The 25,518-nt window shown below is 45.9% G+C and overlaps 1 protein-coding gene across 1 annotated transcript; it reads left to right on the top strand.

Annotated features, from left to right (window-relative positions):
• Window positions 1-1,496: 1,496 nt before the first annotated feature.
• On the top strand, window positions 1,497-24,457 carry LOC122895946 (zinc finger protein 33B-like). Its single transcript, XM_044233807.1, is given in 6 exon segments — window positions 1,497-1,837; window positions 4,329-4,387; window positions 14,700-14,841; window positions 15,138-15,233; window positions 17,964-20,609; window positions 20,612-24,457. Coding segments are annotated over 5 exon segments (2,997 nt in total). The 5' UTR covers window positions 1,497-1,837; window positions 4,329-4,372; the 3' UTR covers window positions 20,710-24,457.
• Window positions 24,458-25,518: the final 1,061 nt, after the last annotated feature.

Genomic DNA, 25,518 nt, shown 5'->3' with positions numbered 1-25,518 from the left:
GAAACTGAAATGTGTGACTTTCTAACATAAAACCAGTCCATTTTCAGCTTAATGGTTTCTTAGCCTGCTGTTCTGTGTTTCCAATCCATGGATTGTATGTTCTAAAATTCACTTATGCTTTAAGAATTTGCTTTTAGAGGGGCACCTGGGTGGCTCAGTGGGTTAAGCCTCTGCCTCCGTCTCAGGTCATGGTCTCAGCGTCCTGGGATAGAGGCTCGCATGGGGCTCTCTGTTCAACAGGGAGACTGCTTCCTCCTCTCTTTCTACCTGCCTCTCTCCCTACTTGTGATCTCTGTTGGTCAAATAAATAAATAAAATCTTAAAAAAAATTTGGTTTTAGGGATGCCTAGGGTGCTCAGTCGGTTAAATGTCTGCCTTCTGGCTGCTTTTGGCTCAGGTCGTGATCCCAGAATCTCTTGATCAAGTCTCTCATGGGGCTTCTTGCTTCTCCCTCTGCCTGCCGCTCCCCCTTGCTTGTACTCTCTCTCTGACAAATAAATAAAATCTTTTAAAAAAGAAAGAAATAACTTGCTTTTAGACTTTAAAATCGTGAATCCAGGTAAAACTACTCTGATGCGTGAGCTCGTGTTTACCCTTGTGTTTTTTTTTTTTTTTTAAAGATTTTATTTATTTATTTGACAGAGAGAGATTACAAGTAGGCAGAGAGGCAGGCAGAGAGAGAGGAGGAAGCAGGCTCCCCGCCAAGCAGAGAGCCCAATGCGGGACTCGATCCCAGGACCCTGAGACCATGACCTGAGCTGAAGGCAGCAGCTTAACCCACTGAGCCACCCAGGCGCAGTCCCAGGTTGAGCTGCCAATGTATGGCAAACTCCAGTCTCCTACCAATCCCAAAGGCCCCTCACCATTTGGAACAGAGTTACAGTGTCCTCGGCCTGTGCTCTGGCCTCTCATGATCCTTTTTAATTTCCTCTTTATGGTAAAACTGTTGGAAGGATGCGCACCTAACGGCTCCGTACAGTCACCTCTGGGAGAAGGTGCGAAACCCTTTTTTCTTCTCGTTTCTGTGCGTTTTGACTTAACTTCGATTTTTCTGTATTTTATCTGAAATGTTTGTCATTCCCCCCCTTTATTTCGTTTTCATTCACATCTTTTAAAAATTGCCTGGCTGGGCAATCAATCGATCGCAAGAGCTAATTTGGCTCAAACTTTACATCTGTGCTTCGGGATGTGCCTCGTGGGGGCGGCTTTGAAGAGGCCCCCCACCCTCACCGCCTGGCAGGAGAGGCCTCGGAGCTGGGTTTGGGAACACGAGCCGGACGCGGGGTGAAGTGGGAGCCTGAAGGGGTGGCGGTGGGGTGACCTGGGGGGCGGGGTGGGGTGGGAGTCCCTGTGAAATTGGGGAGGGGCGTGTCCGCGCAGGTCCCGCCCCGCACATGGGCGGAGCCTCCCGCGGGGCTCGCGGCGCGCGCGGCTAGGCTGGCGTCGGGCTCAGTGCGCAGGCGCGCGTCTTTCCGCCGCGGCGCTTTCTGGGGGTCTCGGGCCTACCCGCACCTGCGCGGTGGCGGACGCGGGAGGCGGGCGGCGGGTCGCGGAGGTTCTGGCTCTGGTCTGCGCCGGCCGTCCGAGGCTGCAGCGCGGGGCGTGGGGGGGGGCAGACCCCAGCCCGCTCAGGTCGCCTACTCCCCTCCCCGCGGTGGGGGCCGCGTCCGCCCAGAATGGGGGCGCCCCTGGGGCCTCCGAGCGAACGCGCAGGAAGGACCGCGTTTTGGGGGCTGGCAGCGCTCCCCGCGGGGTCTCCGTCCTCGTAGGTGCCGAAGGGGCCCGTGCGCGGCCGCGAGGACTGAGCGCCAGCTGCCACCGGCCGGGGACCGCCGAGGTAGGACTGGGACCGGGTGCCGCGCCCTGCATGCCGTACGTCCGTGACCGAAATGTGTTGCCCGGCTCGCCTGGGCGGTGTGACTCCCTGGGTCGGTGCAGATTGGGGGGCGCGCGGGAGCAGCGGGGCCTCCCAGCCGTGTGCCCCATCCCCGGGCGGCCCCCCGCCCCCGCATCTGCGCTGTCCAGGGCCTGAGAGCGCTTCTCCACCTTTTTCCTCGGTCCCCTGCTTTGTGTTCCCTGAGAGGGGCCGTGTGTTCTCGGGGAGACGGGTCTGGGGCCTCTGATGAAGCTTCTGCTGGAGGGAGTTTCTTAGGCTGTCCCGGAGCAGAGCAGGTCTACTGAGGCAGGAAGGGGCGGGCTCCGGGAGCAGGAATCTCACCGGGAGGAACCTTGTGCAGAGCTTCGGACCAGAGGCCGAAGAAAGGCAGAAAAAGAGCATAGGGGACCCCGAGTGATTTCACCACCTTCAGGAGAAGGGAGCTGGGGCCAAGTGGTGGCAGGGGACGGACTCTCTGAGAAATGTCACCGAGTTGGCTCCACAGCTGGGAAGCTTTTGTTTTCAGCTCTACCGTAAAGAGCACTTTTCCCTCCCTTCATTCTCCACTGATTCTTTCCAGAAGGTGGGCCGCTTTCTAACCATGACCTGTCACCAGGTCAGGCATCTGGAGATGTGTACTTGGGTCTTCCAGGGTCTTTCCACAGCAGATCTTGATCTTATAGGGTCAAGAGTAGTAGTTCAGGGACGGTTTGCCGGGGTTTTCTGTTTCTGTCTCATTTGGTGCAAGAGGGGAAAAGAACCTGAAAGGGAAAATGACTTATCTAGGATCCATAAGAGGTGAATAGAAGCCAGAGTCCCTGACTCCTGGCTCAGTCCTGTCCACACAATCACATCAAGATAAGTTTTCTCTTAAAAGATGCTTTTGAGGTGTCCCTGGGTGGCTCAGTGGGTTGAGGCCTCTGCCTTTGGCTGGGGTCATGATCCCGGGTTTTTGGGGTGGAGCCCTGCATGGGGCTTTCTGCTCAGCAGGGAACCTGCTTCCCCCTCTCTTTCTGCCTGCCTATCTGCCTGCTTGTGATTTCTGTCAAGTAAGTAAATAAAATCTTTAAAAAAAAAAAGATGCTTTTGAGAAACACCAATCGAATTAGAAGAAACAGTTTCTTCAAAGATTTGCATTTAAAGTATGTATCCCTTTTCCCAAAGCTTTGAGGATTCTTGGACTTGGAGTGAATGTTATTGTTAGTAAATCAGATACACAAAATAGCCTTTAGGGTTTGCTTTCCCCTGTAACATCAGTTTTTTGGTTGTTTTTAAAATTTACTTATTTGTTATTTATTTACTTTATTTGGTTATTTGCCAGAGATAGAGTGAGAGAGCGAGAGCCAGAGAGAGAGGGAGGAGCAGGCAGAGGAAGAAGTTGGCTCCCTGGGATCCTGACCTGAGCCGAAGGCAGATGCTTAACCCAATGAGCCACCCAGGTGTCCCTGATTTTACATTTATTTAGAAAGAGCTTTGGTGGGGGGGTGGGAGGTTGGGGTACCAGGTGGTGGGTATTATAGAGGGCACGGATTGCATGGAGCACTGGGTGTGGTGAAAAAATAATGAATACTGTTTTTCTAAAAATAAATAAATTGAAAAAAAAAAAAAAAAAAGAAAGAGCTTTGGTGCATAAGTGGTGGGGGGAGGGACAGAGGCAGAGAAAGAGAATCCCAAGCAGTCTCCACACTCAGCGTGGAGCCCGTGATCACGACTCCAGCCAAACCGGAGTCGGTAGTTCAACCAGCTGAGCCACTCAGGCGCCCGACAAGATCAGTTTAAATGAAGACATTGGGGGCGCCTGGGTGGCTCAGTAGATTAAGCCGCTGCCTTCGGCTCAGGTCATGATCTCAGGGTCCTGGGATCGAGTCCCGCATCGGGCTCTCTGCTCAGTGGGGAGCCTGCTTCCCTCTCTTTCTCTCTATCTGCCTCTCTGCCTACTTGTGATCTCTATCTGTCAAATAAATAAAATCTTAAAAAAAAATAAATGAAGACATTGTATTTCATATTTTGACATGCCAGCATTTGCTTAAATAGTTCTGTTTTAAGGGGCACCTGGGTGGCTCAGTTTGTTGGGCATCTGACTCTTGATTTCTGCTCAGGTCATGATCTCGGGGTCATGGGATAGAGCCCCTTGTCAGGCTCTGCACACAGCATGGAGTCTGCTTGGCCCTCTGCCTCTGCTCACCCCCACACGTGCACACGCACACACTCTTGCAAAATCCTCCAATAATAAGTTTTATTTTAAACATTTCTGTGTTAATGGGAGGGGGACATAGTTAAAGCAGTAGGAAACAGTGCAGGTTTAAGGAGTCAAAGGGGGATGGATGTTACCTTCCTTCTCTTTTCCAGGATCAGAGGTTAGCCAGCTGGTGTGTAGAAGTTTGTATGGGAACCGGGGAGCTACGGGGCCGGCTGGCTCTCATTACCCTGGTGGGCTTTCCTCCTCTTACAGGTGTGCCTTCCCAACATTTGACATTCTACCCAGAACAGCAGAAAATGAACAAATCCCAGGTGAGTGGTTTCTTTTCTTTATTCCGTATTTCATTTTCCAGCAGATTTTGTGGGTTTTGTAAGTGTGTTCATTAAGTAGAAAAGTCAAAATAGATAAAAAGCTGCTTCTGGGTAAATAGTGGTGCCTTTGTAACCTGCGGTGGTGGCTGTGAGTCATGTGACTGTTCCATTGTCACAGGTGAGCATCACGTTTGTCTTTGAGCTTCCTGATCTACATAGGATATTCAGTGACCTGAATATCAGTGACCTGATCTACATAGGATATGCAGTGACCAGCCAGTTACTCCCGGGACAAAAGACTTAGTGACCCTGGAGTCTGGGAAAAAACGTCTTTGAAGTTCTTAAGGTGGTGAAGAGCGTTCTGGTCAGCCCTGTTTGCCTGTAATCATTCTTCACTGGAGGTAGAGGTCAGACCTCAGGTTTTATTAGGGACCAAAGTGCTGCTGGACTCTGGAGAGCTTCCTGAACGTCCGCTCTGATCTAGGGCCAAAACCCTCAGGCTCTCTGGAGGCATGAAAGAAAGGGATGGCTTCTTCTGAACTCCTCAAACAGTTGGACGGCAGATGGTTCAAACTCCGTTTTTGGCAAATGCTTGTGCACGATTTGGTCACGTTTCTTTCATTTTGATAAAGTATATATAACAAAATTCATCGTTTTAACCGTTTGACCGGAAGTGTACAGCTCAGTGGCATGAATTACTTTCACAGTGTTGTGCAACCGTTACCCCTATTTTCGTAACTTTCTTGGCTCCCCAGACAAATCTCTGTAATCCCTGGCCAGTAAGTAACTCACGGTCCTCCCAGCCCCGGTAACCAAATCTTCCTGTCTCTCTGAATTTCTCTATTCCGGGTATTTTATATAAATGGAATCACACAGTCTCTGTCCTTTTGTGTCTGGCTTCTTTCACTTCATGTAACATTGTCAGGGTTCATCCCTGTCCTAGCGTGTATCAGAACTTCCTTCCTGGCGGTGTCTGCATAGTCTTTCGTTTTACGGATGTATCACCTTCTGCTCAGCCATTCGTGTGTTAATGGACACTTCGGGTTGTTTCCATCTTCTGGCCCTTGAGTATAGTGCTGCTGTGAGCGTTCAAGTACAAGGATCTGCCTACCCGTTTGCAGTTCAGTGCACTGGGGGTCTCCTCACTTCTTCTGCATTACTTGCCTAAATATGTCCTGATAAAACTTGGCAGTTGGGCGCCTGGGTGGCTCAGTGGATTGGGCCACTGCCTTCGGCTCAGGTCATGATCTCGGGGTCCTGGGATCGAGTCCCACATCGGGCTCTCTGCTCAGCAGGGAGCCTGCTTCCTCCTCTCTCTCTCTCGGCCTGCCTCTCTGCCTACTTGTGATCTCTCGCTGTCAAATAAATAAATAAAATCTTTAAAAAAAAAAAAAAACTTGGCAGTAATGTCTCTGCCGTGGATGCCAGCGGATGTTTTCCAGACCTTACTTTACTAGAACATTCGGCTGCATGTGGCAGTTAACCCACTTTGACCTTCTAGAAAGGCCTCTTTCTCTGGCATTTTGTGGCATCGTTCTTCTGGCTTTTTCCCTGCTCTGATTTCTTTGTCTCTCTCCTGGCATCCTCCTCCTCTTAGACCCATTCTCATGGCTTTTCCCCAAATTCCCATCCTTTGCTCCCTCCTCCTGTTACTCTGCCAGTCCTTTCTGTTTCCTACCCCCTGTGGTGGTGGTACCCAGTATTAGCCTGGGCTCTCCCCTCACGTCTTGTCCTCCGTGCCGGTGGCTGAAGTCTCCTCTGTTTTCCACTTTCCAAAGTTAAAATGATCGTTTGCAGCCTCCCCCATTTCCCATCTCATCTCGTCTGCCCATCCCCTGTCGGATGGTGGGCCATCTGCGGGGCACAGTTAAAGGAAGCCCTGGAATGGGATTCATCCTGAAGCCTTCCCTCCCTTACATTATCACGAGTGCATCTCAGTTTTACTACTTTTAAGATGGCAACAGGTTTTTTGTTTGTTTGTTTGTTTGTTTTGTTTTTAATGGCAACAGTTCCTTTTTTTTTTTTTTTTTTTTTTTAAATTTATTTGACAGAGATCACAAGTAGGCAGAGAGAGAGGAGGAAGCAGGCTCCCCGAGAAGCGGAGAGCCCGATGCGGGGCTCGATCCCAGGACCCTGGGATCATGACCTGAGCTGAAGGCAGAGGCTTTAACCCACTGAGCCACCCAGGCGCCCCTAATGGCAACAGTTCTTCAATCTGTTCTTCCTAATGAATTCTTTCTCCCCCTTCAGAGCTTAATTTTCTCTTCCCTGGACTGTTGGAAGAGCTGCTCGCTTCTTCGTCCCCCAGATTACATCTGTCCTCCTGAGTAATTAATCTGAAATGCTATTCTGGGGTGCTTGGGTGGCTCCGTTGGCTGAGTATCTGACTCTTGGTTTCGGCTCGGGTCATGATCTTGTGGGTTGTGGGATTGAGCCCCATCTCGGGTTCAGTGCTCGGTGAGGAGTCTGCTTGAAGATTGTTTTCCTCTGCCCCCCCCCCCCATAAGCGTGCTTTCTCTCTGTTTAAAGTAAATTCATAGGGCGCCTGGGTAGTGGTAAAGTAACAGACATATAGGGGGTAGCTGGGTGGCTTGGTTGTGATGTATAATTTTATGTGTTATTGGTTTCATTTTGCTAAGATTTTGTTGAGGATTTTTGCTTCTCTGTTGATGGAAGATACTGGTCTGTAGTTTTCTTTTCTTGGGATGTCTATCTTATTTTGGTATTAGGGTAAGGATGGCCACACAGAATGAAACAGGAACTGTTCCCTTTGTGTCTGTCTTCTAGAGGAGATTGTAGAGAGGTAGTATAATTTCTTCCGTAAGTGTTCGGTAGGATTTTTACCAATGAACCAATCTAAGCCTGGTGCTTTCTGTTTTGGAAGATTATTAATTATTTTATTTGTTTGTTTATTTTTAAAGATTTTATTTATTTATTGGACAGACAGAGATCACATGCAGGCAGAGAGGCAGGCAGAGAGAGAGGAAGGGAAGCAGGCTCCCTGCTGAGCAGAGATCCCGATGCGGGGCTCAATCCCAGGACCCTGAGATCATGACCTGAGCTGAAGGCAGGGGCTTAACTCACTGAGTTACCCAGGCACCCCCCTATTTATTTATTTTTAAAGATACTATTTATTTATTTATTTGACAGCACAAGCAGGCAGAACGGCAGGCAGAGGGAGAGGGGGAAGCACGCTCTCCACTGATCAGGGAGCCTGACATGGGTCTTTATCCCAGGACGTTGGAATCATGACCCAAGCCAAAGGCTTAACTAACTAAGCCATGCAGATGCCCCAAGATTAATACTATTGACTCATGTTCCTTGATAGATGTAGACATAGATTTTGTATTTCTTCTTCTTCTTCTTTTTTTTTTTTAAGATTTTATTTATTTATTTGACAGACAGAGATCACAAGTAGGCAGAGAGAGAAGGGGAAGCAGGCTCCCTGCTGAGCAGAGAGCCTGATACGGGGCTCGATCCCAGGACCCTGGGATCATGACCTGAGCTGAAGGCAGAGGCTTTAACCCACTGAGCCACCCAGGCGCCCCTGTGTATTTCTTCTTGCACATTTAACAGATTGTGTCTTTGTTTGGATGGGTCCACTTCCTCTAGGCTATGAAATTTGTGGACATAGAGTTATTCATTATATTCCTCTGTTATTCTTTTGCCACCCCGAGAATCTGTAGTGATGTGTCACTTCTTTCATTTTACATATTAATAATTTGTGTCCTCTCAGGCGCCTGGGTGGCTCAGTGGGTTAAGCCACTGCCTTCGGCTCAGGTCATGATCTCAGGGTCCTGGGATTGAGTCCCGCACCGGGCTCTCTGCTCAGCAGGGAAGCTGCTTCCCTCTCTCTCTCTGCCTGCCTCTCTGCCTACTTGTGATCTCTCTCTGTCAAATAAATAAATAAATAAAATCTTTAAAAAAAAACAATTTGTGTCTCTCTTTGTAGAAAACCTAGCTAGAGGTTTATTGAATTTTTTAAAAAATCTTTTTTAAAGAATCACCTTTTGGTTTCATTGAATTTTTTTCTATTGATTTCAATTTTACAATTTTTTTTGACGTTTTCATTTGGTTTCTACTCTAATTTTTACCATTTCTTTTCATTTTTTCACTTTTAGTTGTTCTTGTTCTGGGGATTGACCTTAGGTCTTCCCTCTTTTTTTTTTTTTTTCCCCTCTTTTTTAATATGGGCACTAAGCGCCATGCCTCTCGCTCTACTGCTGTGGTTGTGTTGCGTGCATTTCTCATACGTTGTGTTATAATTTTTATTTTACAAATTATTTTAATTTAAATTTTCTTTTGAGATTTCTTCTTTCACCCATGAGTTATTTAGAAAGTGTGTTGTTGGGGCGCCTGGGTGGCTCAGTGGGTTAAAGCCTCTTCCTTCAGCTCAGGTCATGATCTCAGGTCCTGGGATCGAGCCCCGCATCGGGCTCTCTGCTCGGGCGGGGAGCCTGCTTCCTCTCTCTCTCTGCCTGCCTCTCTGCCTACTTGTGATCTCTGTCAAATAAATAAAATCTTTAAAAAAAAAGTGTGTTTAATCTTCATATATCTTGGAGTTTTTCAGTTATCTTTTCTGTTACTGATTTATAGTTTAATTCCACTGTGGTCTGAGAGCAGAAATTGTATGGTTTCTAGTTTCTTTTAGTTTATTAAGATGTGTTTTATGGCCCACAATGTGGTCCCCTGTGGTGAATGTTCCATGTGAATTTAAGAAGAATGTATTCTACTTCTGTTGGACAAAGTAGTCAATCGATGTCAACTCCAGTCCAGTTGATGGATGGTGTTGTTGAGGTCGGCTCTGTCCTTGATTGTCCCCCGGCTGGATCTGTCCGTTTCTGATGGAGTGATGTTGAAGTCTCCTAACTGTAACCGTGGATTCGTCTCTTTCTCCCTGTAGTTCTGTCGGTTTTTGCCTGACAGATTTGACTATCAACCATGTTCTTTGATAGATGTAGACATAGATTGTGTATTTCTTCTTCTTCTTCTTTTTTTTTTTTAAGATTTTACTTATTTATTTATTTGAGAGAGAGACAGTGAGAGAGAGCATGAGAAGGGAGAAGGTCAGAGGGAGAAGCACATATCTGTTAAGGATTATTATATCTTCTTGGAGAGTTGACACTTTCTTCATTATGAAAGCCTCTCTTTATCCTTGATAGCTTTTCTTTGAAGTCTGCTCTGTCTGAAAATAAGATAGGCCCCTGCTTTGTTTTGATCGGTATTATCATGGTATATCTTTCCAGCCATGTAGTTTGATGGGTTCATTCTTCAAGGAACAATTTTTTCCCAGTTTTTTTTTTCTTGTGGCATAGAAAATTTACCATTTTAATTATTTTAAGGGTACAGTTTGGTGGTGGTAATACGTTCATAATGTGCAACCTTCACCATCTGTTCCTGTAGGTCTTTTAGAATCTTATAAAACTGAAGCTCTGTGCCCGTTGAGTAATAACTCTCTATTCCTCCCTTCTTGTCCCGAGCAACCACCATTCTGCTCTGTCTCTAGGATATTCTCTTACGCGTAACGTCTTAAAGGTTCATCTATATTGCAGCAAGTGTCAGAACGTCATTCCTTTTCTCTGACTGAATAACACTCGATCTTATGTCCACACCGCGTTTGCTTCTCCATTTGTCTGTTGATGAGCACTAGGGTTGCTTCCACAGTTTAGCTATTATGAATAATGCTGCTGTAAATACGGGAGCACAGATACGCCTTTAAGACCCTGCTTTCAGTTCTTTGGGGTATAGAACCCGAAGTAGAATTACTGGGTCAAATGATAAATCTGTTTTTCACTTTTTAAGAACTTCCATGCCCTTCCGTACTGGTTGTACCATTCCACGTCCTCACCGGCATTTCTCCACGTCCTCTCAAGCGTGTGTTTTGTGTGTGTGTGCGCGTGCGTGTGTTTTATAGTAGCTGTGCTAGTGGGTATGAGGCGGTATCTCGTTGTAGTTTTAATTTGCATTTCCCTAATGATCAGTGATGTTGAGTGTGTTCTTATGTGTTTATTGGCCATTTGTGTGTCTTCTGTGGAAAAATAACTATGAAGAATTTTGCTCATTTTTGAATTGGATGTTTGTGGTGTGTGTGTGTGTGTGTGTGTGTTTAGGAGCCCTCGAAATATTCTGGGAATTAATGCCTTATCAGATATATGACTTGCAAATATTTTATCCTGTTCTGTGCATTGCATTTTATTCTGTTGATAGCGTCTTTAGATGCACAAAATTCTTAATTTTCAGAAAGTCCACTTTGGTTTTTTTCCCTTTTGTTGCCTGTGCATCATATCCAAGGAATTACAGCCAGATCTAGTGTCATGAAGATTTTGCCTTATGTTTTTTCTAAGAGTTTTATAGTTTTTTTTTAAAGATTTTATTTATTTATTTGACAGAAAGAAATCACAAGTAGACAGAGAGGCAGGCAGAGAGAGAGAGGGAAGCAGGCTCCCTGCTGAGCAGAGAGCCTGATATGGGACTCGATCCCAGGACCCTGAGATCATGACCTGAGCCGAAGGCAGCGGCTTAACCCACTGAGCCACCCAGGCGCCCCGAGTTTTCTGGTTTAAAATAGTACATTTAGGTCTTTGATCCACCTTAAGTTAATTTTTGTATGTGGTGTTAAATAGAAGCCCAGTTTCATTCTTTGCCTGTGGATACCCAATATTCCCAGTGCCATTTGTTGAAAAGACTGTCTTTTACCCATGGAATGGTCTTGGCACCCTAATAAAAAATTTTCTGGACACAAATGCGAGGGTTTAATTCTGGGCTCTCTATTCCATGAGTCTGTGTGTCTGTCTATATACCTGTGCCACACTGTTTTGATTTTTGCCGCTTTGTATTGAGTTTTGTAACTAGGGAGTATGAGTCCTCCAACTCTTCTTTTTCAAGGTTGTTTTGGGTATTTACTTGGGCAAAGGATCTCCCTTTGACATTCCATGTGAATTTTAAGAGGAGTTTTTCTATTTCTGTAAAAAACATCACTGGGATTTTGAGAGGGATTGCGTTGATTCTTTTTTTTTTTTTTTTTTTAAAGGATTTTTATTATTTATTTATTTGACAGAGAGAGATCACAAGTAGGCAGAGAGGCAGGCAGAGAGAGAGAGGAGGAAGCAGGCTCCCTGCTGAGCAGAGAGCCCGATGCGGGACTCGATCCCAGGACCCTGAGATCATGACCTGAGCCGAAGGCAGCGGCCCAACCCACTGAGCCACCCAGGCGCCCCGGATTGCGTTGATTCTATAGATCACTGTGGGTAGTGTCGACATCTTCACAATATTAAGTCCTCCAATCCATGAATGTGGGCTGTGTTCCCACCTAGTTAGGTCTTTAATTTCTTTAAACAGTGTTCTGTGGTGTTTGTTGTGCAAACCTCCTTTGTTAATTCCTAAGTATTTTATTTTTTTGGCATGATTGTAAATGGGATTGTTTTTATAACTTCCTTTTCAAATTGTTCGTGTACAGAAATGCAGCCGCTTCCTGTGTGTTGATTTGTACCCTTCCTCCTACTTTGCTGAATTCATTTATCAACTCTAACATTTTTTTGTGTGTACTCTTCAGGGTTTTCTACATACAAGATCATTCCATTTGCAAATAGATATAATTTTACTACTTCTTTCCGATTTGAATGTTTTGTTTCATTTCCTTCCTTCCCTTTCCTTCCCCTCCCTCCCTCCCTCCTTCCCTCCTTCCCTCCTTCCCTTCCTTCCTTCCTTCTCTCCTCCCTCTCTGTCTCTCTCTCGTAATTCTTGTGGCTAAAATTTCCAGTACTAGATTGAACAGAAGTGGCGTAAGTGGGCATCCTTGTCTTTTTCCTGATTTTAGAGGAATAACTTTCTGCTTCCACCAATAAGTGTGATGTTTGCTGTGGGTTTTTCCATGTATGACTTTAATTGTGTTGAGGTGGGTTCCTGCTCCCCCTAGTTTCTTGAGTCTTTTTATCGTGAAGAATGAGTGTTGGATTTTCTCAGATGCTTCTTCCACACCAGTTGTGATGATTGTGTGTTTTTCCCCCTCATTCCCTTAACGTATGGTGTGTTGTGTTGATCGATTTCATATTTGGAGCCATCCTCATGCTCCAGGAATAAACCACACTTGGCCAGAGCTGGTAGGCCTTTTATTATTATGCTGCTGAATTTGGCTTGCTAGTATTTTGTTGCGGATTTTTATAGCAGTGTTCATAAGGGATAATGGTCTGTAGGTTTCTCTCAGTGTCTTTTTCTGGCATTGGTATGAGGGTGATGCTGGCCTCACACAATGAGTTAGGAAGTATTCACTCCCCTTCAATTTTCTGGAAAAGTCTGAGGAGGATTGGTATTCGCTCCTCTTTAAAATGTTGGTAGAAAAAAATAAAAATAAAAAAAAATAAAATGTTGGTAGAACGATACAGCGAAGCCATGATACAGGACTGTATTTGTTGGGATAGTCCTCAGTACTGACCCCGTGTCCTTACAAGTTGCAGTTCTGTTCAGACCATCTGTTTTCATCCTGATTGAACCTTGACTGGGTTTTGTGTTTCTAGAATTTTCTCCATTACCTCTTGGTTACGCAAATTGTTGGCATGCAGTGGTCTGTACTACTCTTATAAACCTTTTTATTTCAGCAGAACTGGTAGAAATGTTCCTATTTTCATTTCTGACTCCTGAAGTCTTCTTTTTTTTCTTTACTCCATTTAGGCAAAAATTTGTTCTGTTCATCTCTTCTTTATTTTTCTGACAGAGATCACAAGTAGGCAGAGAGGCAGGCAGAGAGAGAGGAGGAAGCAGGCTCCCTGCTGAGCAGAGAGCCTGGTGCGGGGCTCGATCCCAGGACCCCGAGATCATGACCTGAGCCGAAGGCAGAGGCTTAACCCACTGAGCCACCCAGGCACCCCTGTTCTGTTCATCTCTTCAAACAACTGGCTTTTGTTTTCATTTTACCTGTTGTTTTTATCTCTTGTTTATTTCTGCTCTAATCTTATTTCCTTCCAGCAGGTGGGTTTGGGTTTAATTTTCTTGTTTTTCTGGTTCTTTAAGTTGTAAAGTCAGGTTATTGATTTGAGAGCTATAAGCTTGATGGCTTTCAAGTCCTTTGTGGTTCCTCCTTATCCTCAGGGTCCCACCTGCTGCCTGCCAGAGGGCCCAGGATGCTCCGGCAGAAAGGAAACAGTGGGTTGTCTTACTTAACTTTTAGCCAGGAAAAAAAAAAACAAATTAAGTTTATCATTATTGTGTGGATTGGCAGTCTGTATATATTATCTGTTAAGAAGTAAATAAATTGGGAGATGCTCAAACTTTATTCCTAGGGTGAGGGTGAATTATTCTGGAGACACTACAGTATAGGAATGAACCCAGACTTGCTGTGCAGTATCCCAGGACACCCTGGCAAATCTCTATCATCTTACAGCCCTACACACTGTTCTGTCACACTTCTGGGTGCGTCTCCTGACTCCTTGGCCCTGCTCCCGTCACGGTGCCACATTAATGATGATCTCCGGCTTAGTGAAGCCCAACTTGACAATACAAAACAGAACCCCATTTTCTGCCATTACTTAATACTCTGTAAATGACTCTGGCACAGCTCGCACGATACCTTATTACAGCATAAGTGTTCATAAATCTGATTTGTCTCCTTATTAACACTGAAGCTCCTGGGGCTAAGCCTCGGTGGCTCGGTCAGTTGAGTGTCTGATGTTCGATTTCGGCTCAGGTCATGATCCCAGGGGCCTGGGCTCGAGCTCTCTGTTGGGCTGTGCTCAGCGGGCAGGTCTCCCCCTCGCCCTCTCCTGCTCCCCCCACCACACAAGCTCTTTCAAATAAATCTTTAAAAAAAAAAAAAAGGCTTAGGCTCCTTAAGGGCAGGAAAAAAGAACAGGATTTATTTAGCTTAATATTCCTTGCAGAGTAAGACAGTTTCAGAAACACAGTAAGAACTTCAGTTTTTTTGTTTGAATTAATAAGCTAATACTGGGTTTTCTGGGTTTTCCCATCATATTCAGCAAAGTAAAAACAAAAGACATTATAGAATAGGCCACATAGGGGCGCCTGGGTGGCTCAGTGGGTTAATTAAGCCTCTTCCTTCAGCTCAGGTCATGATCTCAAGGTCCTGGGATCGAGCCCCGCATCGGGCTCTCTGCTCAGCGGGGAGCCTGCTTCCCCCTCTCTCTCTGCCTGCCTCTCTGCTGACTTGTGATTGCTGTCTGTCAAATAAATAAAATATTTAAAAAAATAGAATAGGCCACATATATACTTTTATGGTAAACTTGCAAAGTAAACATGTTAAGGCTTGTCTCCCGCTTGTCTGTTTCATGTCACCCAATGCTGCTCTCTTTGGCTTGAACAGAAATGTGCTGGTCAGGGATCCGTGTCATTCAGGGATGTGACTGTGGACTTTACCCGGGATGAGTGGTCACAACTGACGGGCACACAGAGGACACTGTACCGGGACGTGATGCTGGAGAACTACAGTCACCTGGTCTCAGTGGGTGAGGGTGTTCCCTGTGTCCCGTCTCACAGCATGCATTTCCTTTCTTCCTTCATAGCTGCCAGAGTTTGTGGGCCCCTGAAGGAGTATTGAATGATACTGTGTGTGTATCTCGTGATCTCATGGGTCAGAGATGTTCCCATCGGGCACAGAAAGGACGCTGTGTTCTTGCCTCTCTAATGCAAGGTGCACACGGGCATCTTTATCACGTGGCTCCTGAAGCTGCATCTTCCTCGTCCTCCAGGGGCCTTATGTCGAAGCAGCTGTGACGAGTTTTACCCTGTATTCCACTTCCAGGGTGTCACCTCGCCAAACCAGAGGTGATCTTCAGGCTGGAGCGAGGAGAAGAGCTGTGGCCCTCAGACGCAGCGACCCCAGACCAGGGTGATCAAGGTGAGTTAGTCGTTGGGGCGGAAAGAAGAACCCGACAGAAATCAGGTCCCACGTGGGTCGGTTCTGAGGTTGGTGTGTGTCTCTGTAATTCAATTTTGGGCCCTCAGACCTTTGGAAGTAGCTGAGCAGCGAGCTGGCAGACCTCCGGTCACCCAAGTCACCCCTGTCTGTCACTTGTAAATATCGTGTTGCCCTCTTCTGCCTGAGAGCTGGTGTGGAACCCCTGCCTTCTTCGCCTTAGACCTTTGTCTTTGGTTTCTTTCTCTAGTATTCTTCTTCCTCCATTTCATGGACTGTTTCCTCTTTATTTTTCCTTCTGGCCATCCATCCATCTGTCCATCCATCTGTCCATCCGTCCATCCATCCATCCATCCATCCATCCATCCTTCTGTCCTTCTGCAGATGTCCCTCCTGCGTGCCACTCGTGTTCTTGATGCTGGAGATATGCGGGTGAACTAACAATGCTCCTGAGCCCTTAGAGCTTACAAGCGAGCAGGAGAAGATAGATGTAAACGAAAAAAAATTACCTCTCAAGTGGTGCAAGACCCATGAAGAGAATGAAAGCAGGCTAAAAGGAGATCGTGGGGTGTGCTCTTTTAAAAGGTGGCCAGAGAATGCCTTTTTGATGAGGTCCGCATTAGAACGGGATGCTGGGTTTTCCAGGGAGAAGGAAGAGCCAGGCCATGCTCTTGTGGCAGCTGTTGGTTGGAAGAGCTCTGGGAAGGGCAGGGGGCCGTCGTGGCTGTAGGGGTGCCGAGAGGGACATTGGTAGGGGCTGACTTCAGAGAGGTAGCCAGAGCCCAGATGATGCCTTACAGGACAAGCTAAGGGCTTTGATTCTGCTTTAGGTGAGAGGGACAACTGTTCATGGATTTCCACAAAACAGTGTTTTATTTATTTATTTATTTATTTATTTATTTATTTATTAAGATTTTGTTTCTTTATTTGACAGAGAGAGAGAGAGAGATCACAAGCAAGCAGAGAGGCAGGCAGAGAGAGAGGGGGAAGCAGGCTCCCCACTGAGCCGAGAGCCCAATGTGGGGCTCGATCCCAGGACTCTGAGATCATGACCTGAGCCGAAGGCAGAGGCTTAACCCCCTGAGCCACCCAGGCGCCCCCAAAACAGTGTTTTAAAAGAATTTCTCTGGCTACTGCCCAGAGAAAATCAGAGATGAGCGTGAGGGTGGTTGACGGAAGTAGAAGCAGAGACGGAATGCAGGGCTGCTTCCCCCAGCGCAATGCCAGTTACCCACTGATCTGGCAGATTTCAGTTTATCGTTCATGCTGACAGTCTCAGTAGTGCCGTGGAGGAAGTTGAACAAAGTCAGGTTATTTATAGCATTTGAGGGCATGGTTTCAGGTATATTTTTAACATAGGAACTTGATAACCATTGAGTAAGGACCATAATATAGTCTAGGATGTGTGGATGTGTGGACACAACAAGGATTGAAAGGTCCTGGAGAATAAGTTTATTATTAATTGGAATGTTGAACAGTTTGTTTAAAAGGTTTGCGGGCAAGATTCTGAACTGAACAGTCAAACTGCTTGCAACTCTTAGCTTCCCAGGCAAGTGTCCCAGAGTAGTACAGTCCTGTTCTGAAGACAGAATACTGGTCAGGTTAATGTAGGGACTCGGCTGTGGGGGTGTGGATGGTTTCGGTTCTCAGCAGAGCAGACCTGCTTTCAGTGGTTCAGTTGAGCCGTGATGGGGGCTTCGAGTTCCGAGCTGGTGCGGGTGAGGAGGCGGGGCTGCACTGTGTGGAGAAGCGGGTCTGCCCCTGAGTCCGAGGTGGCCTTTGAGAGAGGGACAAGGGTAAGGGTTAGGGGTGGGAGGTGTTTCCCGATGTGGCAGAATGGGGAGGAGATGTTTGGGGGAAGTTTGAAATTTAACATCTACTAATTCTAAAACCTGAAGTCCTTTAGATTTGAGTTCTCTTCGGATAGCCAGTCCCTGCTTTAGTTCTAGACTTGGTAAGCAGATCAGTTCTCAAAAGCAGTCTTCTGCCGTGTTACATTTCACCATTTCTTTTTTTTTTTTTTTTTTAAAGATTTTATTTATTTATTTGACAGACAGAGATGACAACTAGGCAGAGAGGCAGGCAGAGAGAGAAAGGAGGAAGCAGGCTCCCTGCTGAGCAGAGAGCCCGATGCAGGGCTCGATCCCAGGACGCTGGGATCATGACCTGAGCCGAAGGCAGAGGCATTAACCCACTGAGGCACCCAGGCGCCCCACATTTCACCATTTCTTGACCAAAGTTCATTTGCTAGTAGGTTCTTTAAGAATCCATGAGAACAATACTGTGCTGCATTCTTACAAATACAGACTTGCTGGTGTTACTTCAACTGAGGATCATTTTGTCTACATATAAAATTACTGGGATTTACTTTTAGTGTTTAAGGATTTTGTAATTCTTTCTCCACTGCTTTTAGCACTAAATTCTATTATGGATGCCTGAAATCAGCTTGATTTTTTTTTTCTTTCTCCTCTTAAAAATGACTGACTTCAGGTTCTGGGGATGTGATGTGCAGCAGGGTGACAGTGGTTACTAGTACAGTAAGTACAGTGGCAAGTTGTGGGGAGTAGATGCTGATTGTTCTAACCACACGCAGTTTACCTGGGCTAACTGAATATGATGATAGATATTTTGATTATCTTGATTTTGGTAATCATAGGAAATGTGTTAACATTTTTGAAGTACACTTAATTTCTCTTCTTTATGACCTTACAGACAGAAACCAGGAAGACCAAGACAAACATTTGTGGCGAGTTTCACTCATCAGCAAAAAATCACTGACTAAGAAGAGAGAGAATGTTTTCAGAGAAACACCCTGTCAGGATGTCTCTCGTGGAAAACGTTTGAAAAATGTTTCAGAATCAATTATTAGTAATAACAAGTATTCAGGTAAGAACTCTGATGAAATTAATGCATGTGGGAAGTTACTCTCTGGTAATAACCAAGGAAATACTCATTCTGGAAAAAAGTCTGGCGAACGGAACCTAGGTGGGAAATCCCCAAGTCCTATTGAGGGCTGTACTGAACAACAGAAAATTCAAACTTTGGGGCCACTTTTTGAAAATAATGAATGTGGAGAGATCTTTCTTAATAAGGCAGCTGTCATTACACCTACGGGGGCTCAAACAGAAGAGCAGTCCTGTGATTCTAAGGAACAGGGGCGAAATACCAGAGATGAGTCCGCCCTTGAAGTCCTTCAGGAAACTCACACAAGGAAGAACCGCTGTGAGGTCGATGAGTGCCGGAAGTCAACCCTTTTAAAACATCAGAAAGTTAATGTGGAATGTAATGACGACGAGACTAATTTCAGCAAGAAGTCCCATGACACTCAACTTCCCGAAACTCACACAGGAGAGAAAACCTTTGAATGTAGTCACTGTCAGAAATCTTTTGATCAGGAGGCCCACCTGACTCAGCACCAGAAGACACACACAAGAGAGAAACCCTGTGGAAGTAATACATCTGGAAAAACCCTTCAGAAATCACAGCTCACAGACCCTCCGCAATGTCAGGCAGGAGAGAAACTCAGTGACTACAGCGAAGCCCCCGTGCCGTCAGGCCTTACCGATCAGCAGAGAACACGGTCAGAAGTGAAGCTTTATGTGTGTAACGAGTGCAAGAAGTCTTTCCGTCATAGCTCAGCCCTCAAAGTCCATCAGAGAATTCACACGGGAGAGAAGCCCTATCAATGCACCGAGTGTGGGAAATCCTTCTATGCCAAATCAAACTTGAACCACCATCAGAGGACTCATACAGGGGAGAAGCCCTATGAGTGTAGGGAGTGTGGGAAATCCTTCTGTGTGAAATCAAACTTAACTAAACATCAGAAAACACATACAGGAGAGAAGCCTTTCAAATGTAATGAATGTGGGAAAACTTTCTTACAGAAGTCACAGTTTGCTGACCATCAGAGAACACACACGGGGGAGAGACCCTATGTATGTAATGAGTGCGGTAAGTCCTTCTACTACAAGTCAGCCCTGCACGTACATCAGGGGAAGCATACAGAAGAGAAACCCTTTAAATGCACCGACTGTGGGAAATCCTTCTGTTATAAATCTGCCTTAATTATCCATCAGGTGTCTCACACAGGGAAGAAACCCTATGACTGTAATGAATGTGGGAAAACCTTCTGTGTGAAGTCAAACCTCACTAAACATCAGAAAATTCACACTGGTTTGAAACCTTATGAATGTAATGAGTGTGGCAAAGCCTTCTCTATGAATTCGATCCTAATAGTACACCAGAGAACCCATACGGGGGAGAAACCCTATGAGTGCAATGAATGTGAGAAGTCCTTCTATAAAAAATCAGCCCTCACTAAACACCAGAAAACACACACAGGGGAGAAACCACACGAGTGTAACGAATGTGGGAAGGCCTTCCATATGAAATCCACCCTGATCATACACCAGAGAACTCACACTGGAGAGAAACCCTTTAAATGTAACGAATGTGAAAAGTCGTTCTACGTGAAGTCACTTCTTAACATTCATCAGAGAAATCACACGGGAAAGAAACCCCACGTATGTAGTGAATGTGGGAAGGCCTTTTCTATGAAGTCCAATCTCACCGATCATCAGAGGACACATTCAGAAGAGAAACCCTATGAATGTAACGAATGTCAGAAGACCTTTCGCCATAAGTCAACTTTAACGGTACACCAGAGAACTCACACAGGGGAGAAACCCTATAAATGTAATGAATGCGGGAAGTCCTTCTACATGAAGTCAGCCCTCAGTCAACACCAGAGAATACACACAGGGGAAAAGCCTTATGAATGTAAAGAATGTGGGAAAACCTTCTTCCAGAAGTCACACCTCACGAAACATCAGCGCACACACACAGGGGAGAAACCCTATGAATGTAAGGAATGTAAAAAAACCTTCTTCCAGAAGTCACACCTCATTGAACACCAGAGAACCCACACTGGGGAGAAGCCCCATGAATGTAACAAGTGTGGGAAATCTTTTTGTTACAAGTCAGCCTTAACCATACATCAGAGAACTCACACGGAAGAGAAACCATATAAATGTAATGAATGTGAGAAATCTTTCTGTATGAAATCACACCTCACTGTACATCAGAGAACTCACACAGGCAAGAACCCCTTTGAATGTAAGGAATGTGGGAAGACTTTTTATGTGAAGTCAAACCTCATTAATCATCAGAGGACTCATACAGGGGAGAAGCCCTATGAATGTAAGCGATGTGGGAAGTCCTTCTGTATGAAGTCGACCCTCACGGTTCATCAGCGCACACACACGGGGGAGAAGCCCTATGAATGTAACGAATGTGGGAAGTCATTCTGCAAGAAGTCGACTCTCACGAAACATCAGGTAATTCACACAAGGGAGATACCCTAAGGTGCAGCAAATGTGGAAAGCCCTCCTGTGTGAAGTCGAATTTCGTCAACACCAAGAGCACCCATGGGAGAGACCTTAGGACTGTAGTAATGTGAAGAACTCTTGGGGAACTTCAGTCTTCAGTTGGCATCAAAAGACACAACATGGGGTGGGGGTAGGTGGGCTCTCTCTCTCTCAGAAAATTTCTGTGTCAGATCTTATGAAATACCAGAGAGCCCACACGGAGAGAACCGAGAACGTCCTGTTTGTGAGTGTCCACCTATGAATCTGAGAAGATGTCTCAGAGGAATTGGTCACAGGGCTCAAATCACAAAGAATGCCACCAAAGTATAAAAACATTTACAGAGTCACAACTTACGGATCATCAGGTAATTGATATTCGAGTGGAACTGTTACCAGTGTTTTACATGCATGAAAGCTTTTGAGGAAAAAAAAAATCAGACTCTGTATAAGAAAGGAATTCATCTTGAGGGGAAAATCTATCAATTTGGGAAATGTGGATACATTTTCTTTGGAAATATCGTAACACTAGAAGTCAGGATTCGGATGTGGTACAAGATGTTGAAGATGTGGCATAAGGTACCTCTGACGCTAATGGTGCTCGTTGTGGGGTCACGAGGCCTTTGGTGGCGGCCGCTCACAGCACCAGACGCCAGAGGTGCACCTGAGGAATCGAGGCTCTGGTATATTGTGCGCAGCATACACACATCGTGCACGTTTGGCTTACGTGGCAGGTGTTGAAATAGGTATCGGTAGGAAGTGTCTCCCCACAGCTCAATAATTCCCATGACAGACTTCTCACACTACAGGCCCCCATGTGTTTCTGTATGTTTGTAGTACAGAATGCATTACAGGGGACATGCCTGACAAATTTTGAAATTCTATACGTCAACATACTGTTCAGTGAGGAACTCGGGGTACTGTCCACCATATGGCATGCTCCCTTCCATGTAAGTTGAGAGGAAGTAAGTTACACACACAATTGCTTGTTTTTGCAAAGAGAAAGGCTAGAAGGATAAACGACAAGCTAAGAAAAATGAATTCCTGTGGAGGGAGGAGTGAATAGGGGGGAGTCAGGGATGGAAGCAAGGTTTCTTTGGTTATGCCTTTGTAGGACATTTTGACTTTTGAAAAATATAAATGATTTATATATTCAAAAATAGAAAATAAAGGCATTCTGAAATCGAAAACAAATGAACTTTACGTCAAATTGGTAACAACACAGAGAAAACAGTTCTTACAGGAAACTTCTGAATACAGAGTTAGGACTCTATATCCTTGATGGTATGTTTAAGGGCAAAGATTTGCAAAAAATTATAAACACCATTCATTTTTTGTTAGTAATAATTGGTGTTATTTTAGATCCAGTTTGTGTATGTTGTAAGATAAAGCAAAAAGAAACTGTTCATGTTACCAGGAACCACACTTCCCAGTTTACAAGAAGAGATGACCATAAAAATGAAAGAATTTATGTAAAACTCCCCATAAGAAGTATGATCAGACATTATTTTAAAAAAGTGTATGTATGTCTGAGCTCATCTGCTGAGGGCCTGGAAGCAGGGGCAGCCCCACGGATGTGCAGCCTCGGTGCCGGCATTTCCCTCTTGAGGAGCCAGGACTCCCTGGAGAAACAGCTGGTTCTAGGTCCGGGCCTTTACGTGTCCAGGGTGAGGCTGGGAGCTCTTGGGCCAAGAAACCAAGGAAGTCCTCGAGATTAACGGGGACGCGTCAGTGGTCGCAGAGGCTACCTTGCAGGTTTCTCCCTGGCCAAATTTGAGGTAGTTTGATGGTCCAACAGAACAACTGTAATGGATTCCACAACATTTGATTAAACAAAAATCTGTGTCCACATCAATATGGAAAAAGAGGGGCACGAGCTTATTTCCACCGTTGTAGGAGAATCTTACACAAGCTCCTTTCTCTTTAATGAGAAGGAAAGCATTTTCACCCTGCCCTTTTTAGTAAGAGTTGTGGGAAGGCTGCATGTTCTAGACAAGTATAGCTAATAAATGTAGAAGGAATGATAGAATTTGAAAGATCATTAATTTGCCTAAAAAGCCCTATGTCTAGGCAAGGGCATCTGTGACGCCAGCATCAGTAGGTGTAAAGGACTGGGGATCCGTGCAGGGCCAGAGAACTTCCCACAGGCATCTTTTTCACTGGCCCCGGAAAAGGTACACCTTTACAGTGGAATGATTAACTGCCCCCCTTTCGCCATCAGCGGTGGTGACACCACACCGTGTGCCTCCTGTTAGGGTGCGGCGTGGGGTCCACACGTCACCCGGGCGTGTGCTCTTGCCCAAGTAATTCGTAGGAGTTTAGTCAGGTGATTGGTTTACAGCAGATATGAGAGAGCAGCTTCAGTGGAAGAAACCAAAATCCAGAATGTGGGGGCATCCACCAAGACAGTTGGCCTGGTGTCTCCAAAAGTCCATGTCATTTTAGAAAGAAAAGGTCGGGGCGGGGGGCTCTTTCCGTGGAGAGAGACTAACGAGACCTGACCAGATGCAGTGTGTGGTCCTTGATTGGATCCAAACCCCACTCAGCTCGAAAAGACATCCCTGTGGGTACTTCTGAGGCCTTTGGAGGAACTGAAATGTGGAATGGCATTGGATAATGTTAGGGAATTCGAGCAGTTTTCTTCAGCGTGATAACGGTGGTTAGGAGTGTGAGTCTCTAGGACACCATGCGGAGCAGAGGTGGGCTGTGGGTTCTGCCGCTGGGAAATGGTTTGGGACAGGAATGTGCATCATTAGAGGAAGCAGGAAAAAGGGCAAACATCTCAGCAAGCACTGCGGGTGGTGCTTGGGACATGGGTGTTCACTCTTTTTCTCTGCAGAGCTCTGATCAATGCTAACCGTTTTTGGAAAAGCACTGTTTTTTGGCATATATAGTGATGCCCGTTGTTACTGATCTGCACATCAGTAAAGCAGCCGAACAATTGCCTTAAAAAAAAAGTATGTGTCTTGGGCTTGGCTGATGAACACGTGTTCATTGAGTGTGCAGGGGCAGGGGTGTGGCTCTTTGCAGGCGGAGGTGCTTGTCCCGCTGCAGACAGCGCCGTGTGTAGAAAATACCCTTCTCTTCCCACTCCTGGGGGGATTGGCAGGGCGCCTGCCGAGGCTCGGCGGCTGGAGTCCCCATGGGAGGAAGAGCAGGCTCCAGGGACTGTGCCCTGGTCCTTGCTCCCCTCGAAGCAGGCTGGCAGCCGCTGTCGCATCTCCCTTGGTAGAGGGCCTTGATGGGGCCTGTGCTCCCTCCTTGCCAGAGGCCGTTTGGTGTTGGCGGGATGACCAGACACTGAAGTATTCCGGGTGATCTGGGGGGAGGTTTTGTCATCGATAAAGAATCGGGACCAGAATGGCATTGTCCATGTGGATGCCCGTTGATGGCATCTTGTGACTCGGGGCTGGTTGTCAGGCTGGTGATCTGAGGGAAGGTTGGTCCCAAGGGCAGGGAGCGCCGGGGAGTGGTCTCCGTACCGGGAAGACTGAGGTCTTCAATCTCCCTTTGAGTTTACACCTGTTGGAGTTGGGATTTTTCTGTTGCTGGGAGCTATAAGGCATCTTAATGCTGCAAATATATAAATATACAGAGTGTGTGTCTATATATACATGTATATATACGTAGTATATATCTTACTCTATAAGCCAAAGTGGTTAGACACTGGAACTTGGGAGCAAGAATGATTTCATTCAAGAAAATGATTCAGTGACTGCTTTCTCCCCTGTACAGCTCCATGCCTTGATGAAATAATGCTATTTCTTGTTGGAAAGAAATAGAGCGCAGGAAATGTCATTTTGCAACCCACCTAGTTACATATTAAATATTCTTTATGTGAAATTTATTTATTTATTCTTATTTATTAATTTATTCCTTTCATTTATCTTTCCCACTTTTTTCTCGACAAGATGTGGTTTGATGCATTTTTTATTTTCTTCCTGAGTTGTTTTTACGCCACTGAATTAATATTTCTGTCCCTGACTTAAAATAGTGTCTTTGTCGTGAATTAAATTACCATTTGCAGTTGCTTCGCTTTTTGTCCGTTCAGCCTCTTCCCCACATCCTTCCAGAAAGGGGAGCTGATCCCTCCAGGGCTGGCACGTTCCCTGGCCGGCAGGTCAAAGCACCACCCTTGGGGCACAGTTCGTTGTTCCTGGGAGGGACACTTAACCTAGAGGCCGGTGAGAGGCCGGGGAGTTCCAGCCAGGGCTTCTGGTGGACGTCACGGAGCAGTGGTTGGCTGGTTTGGCTCACGGAGCCGCCGGCAGCTTGTTGGTTAGCCGCGTTTTCTCCTGTTTGCAGTCAGTCCTGACTCACCGCTTGTAAGTACTCGGATTCTGGGTTTGTTTTCTGTTTTACTGACCTGTAATTATACTGAACAAGATCATGTTTTCATGTTTTCATTGGTCTTTTTATTTATTTTTTAAGATTTTATGTATTTTTTTAAAAGATTTTATTTATTTGACAGAGAGAAATCACAAGTAGACAGAGAGGCAGGCAGAGAGAGAGAGGGAAGCAGGCTCCCTGCTGAGCAGAGAGCCAGATGCGGGACTCGAGCCCAGGACCCTGAGATCATGACCTGAGCCGAAGGCAGTGGCTTAACCCACTGAGCCACCCAGGCGCCCAAGATTTTATGTATTTGAGAGAAAGCTCACAAGCAGGGGGAGCTGCAGAGGGAGAGGGAGCTAAGCAGGGAGCCTGATGGAGGACTCGATCCCAGAACCCTGGGATCATGAACTGAGCTGAAGGCAGAGGCTCAACCATCTGAGCCACCCAAGCGCCCAGAAAACTGGACATTTTAAATATAATGTGGCAATTCTGGAAATTAGATTCTCCCCACCCGCAGGGTTTTTGGAGGGTTTGGTGGGCTTTTTTTTTTTTTTTAAGATTTTATTTATTTA

Source organism: Neovison vison, chromosome 14 (assembly GCF_020171115.1).
Source record: "Neovison vison isolate M4711 chromosome 14, ASM_NN_V1, whole genome shotgun sequence".
Lineage (NCBI taxonomy): Eukaryota > Metazoa > Chordata > Mammalia > Carnivora > Mustelidae > Neogale > Neogale vison.
The sequence above is the reverse complement of the archived record's forward strand: the minus strand, read 5'-3'. Positions and strand labels throughout refer to the sequence as shown.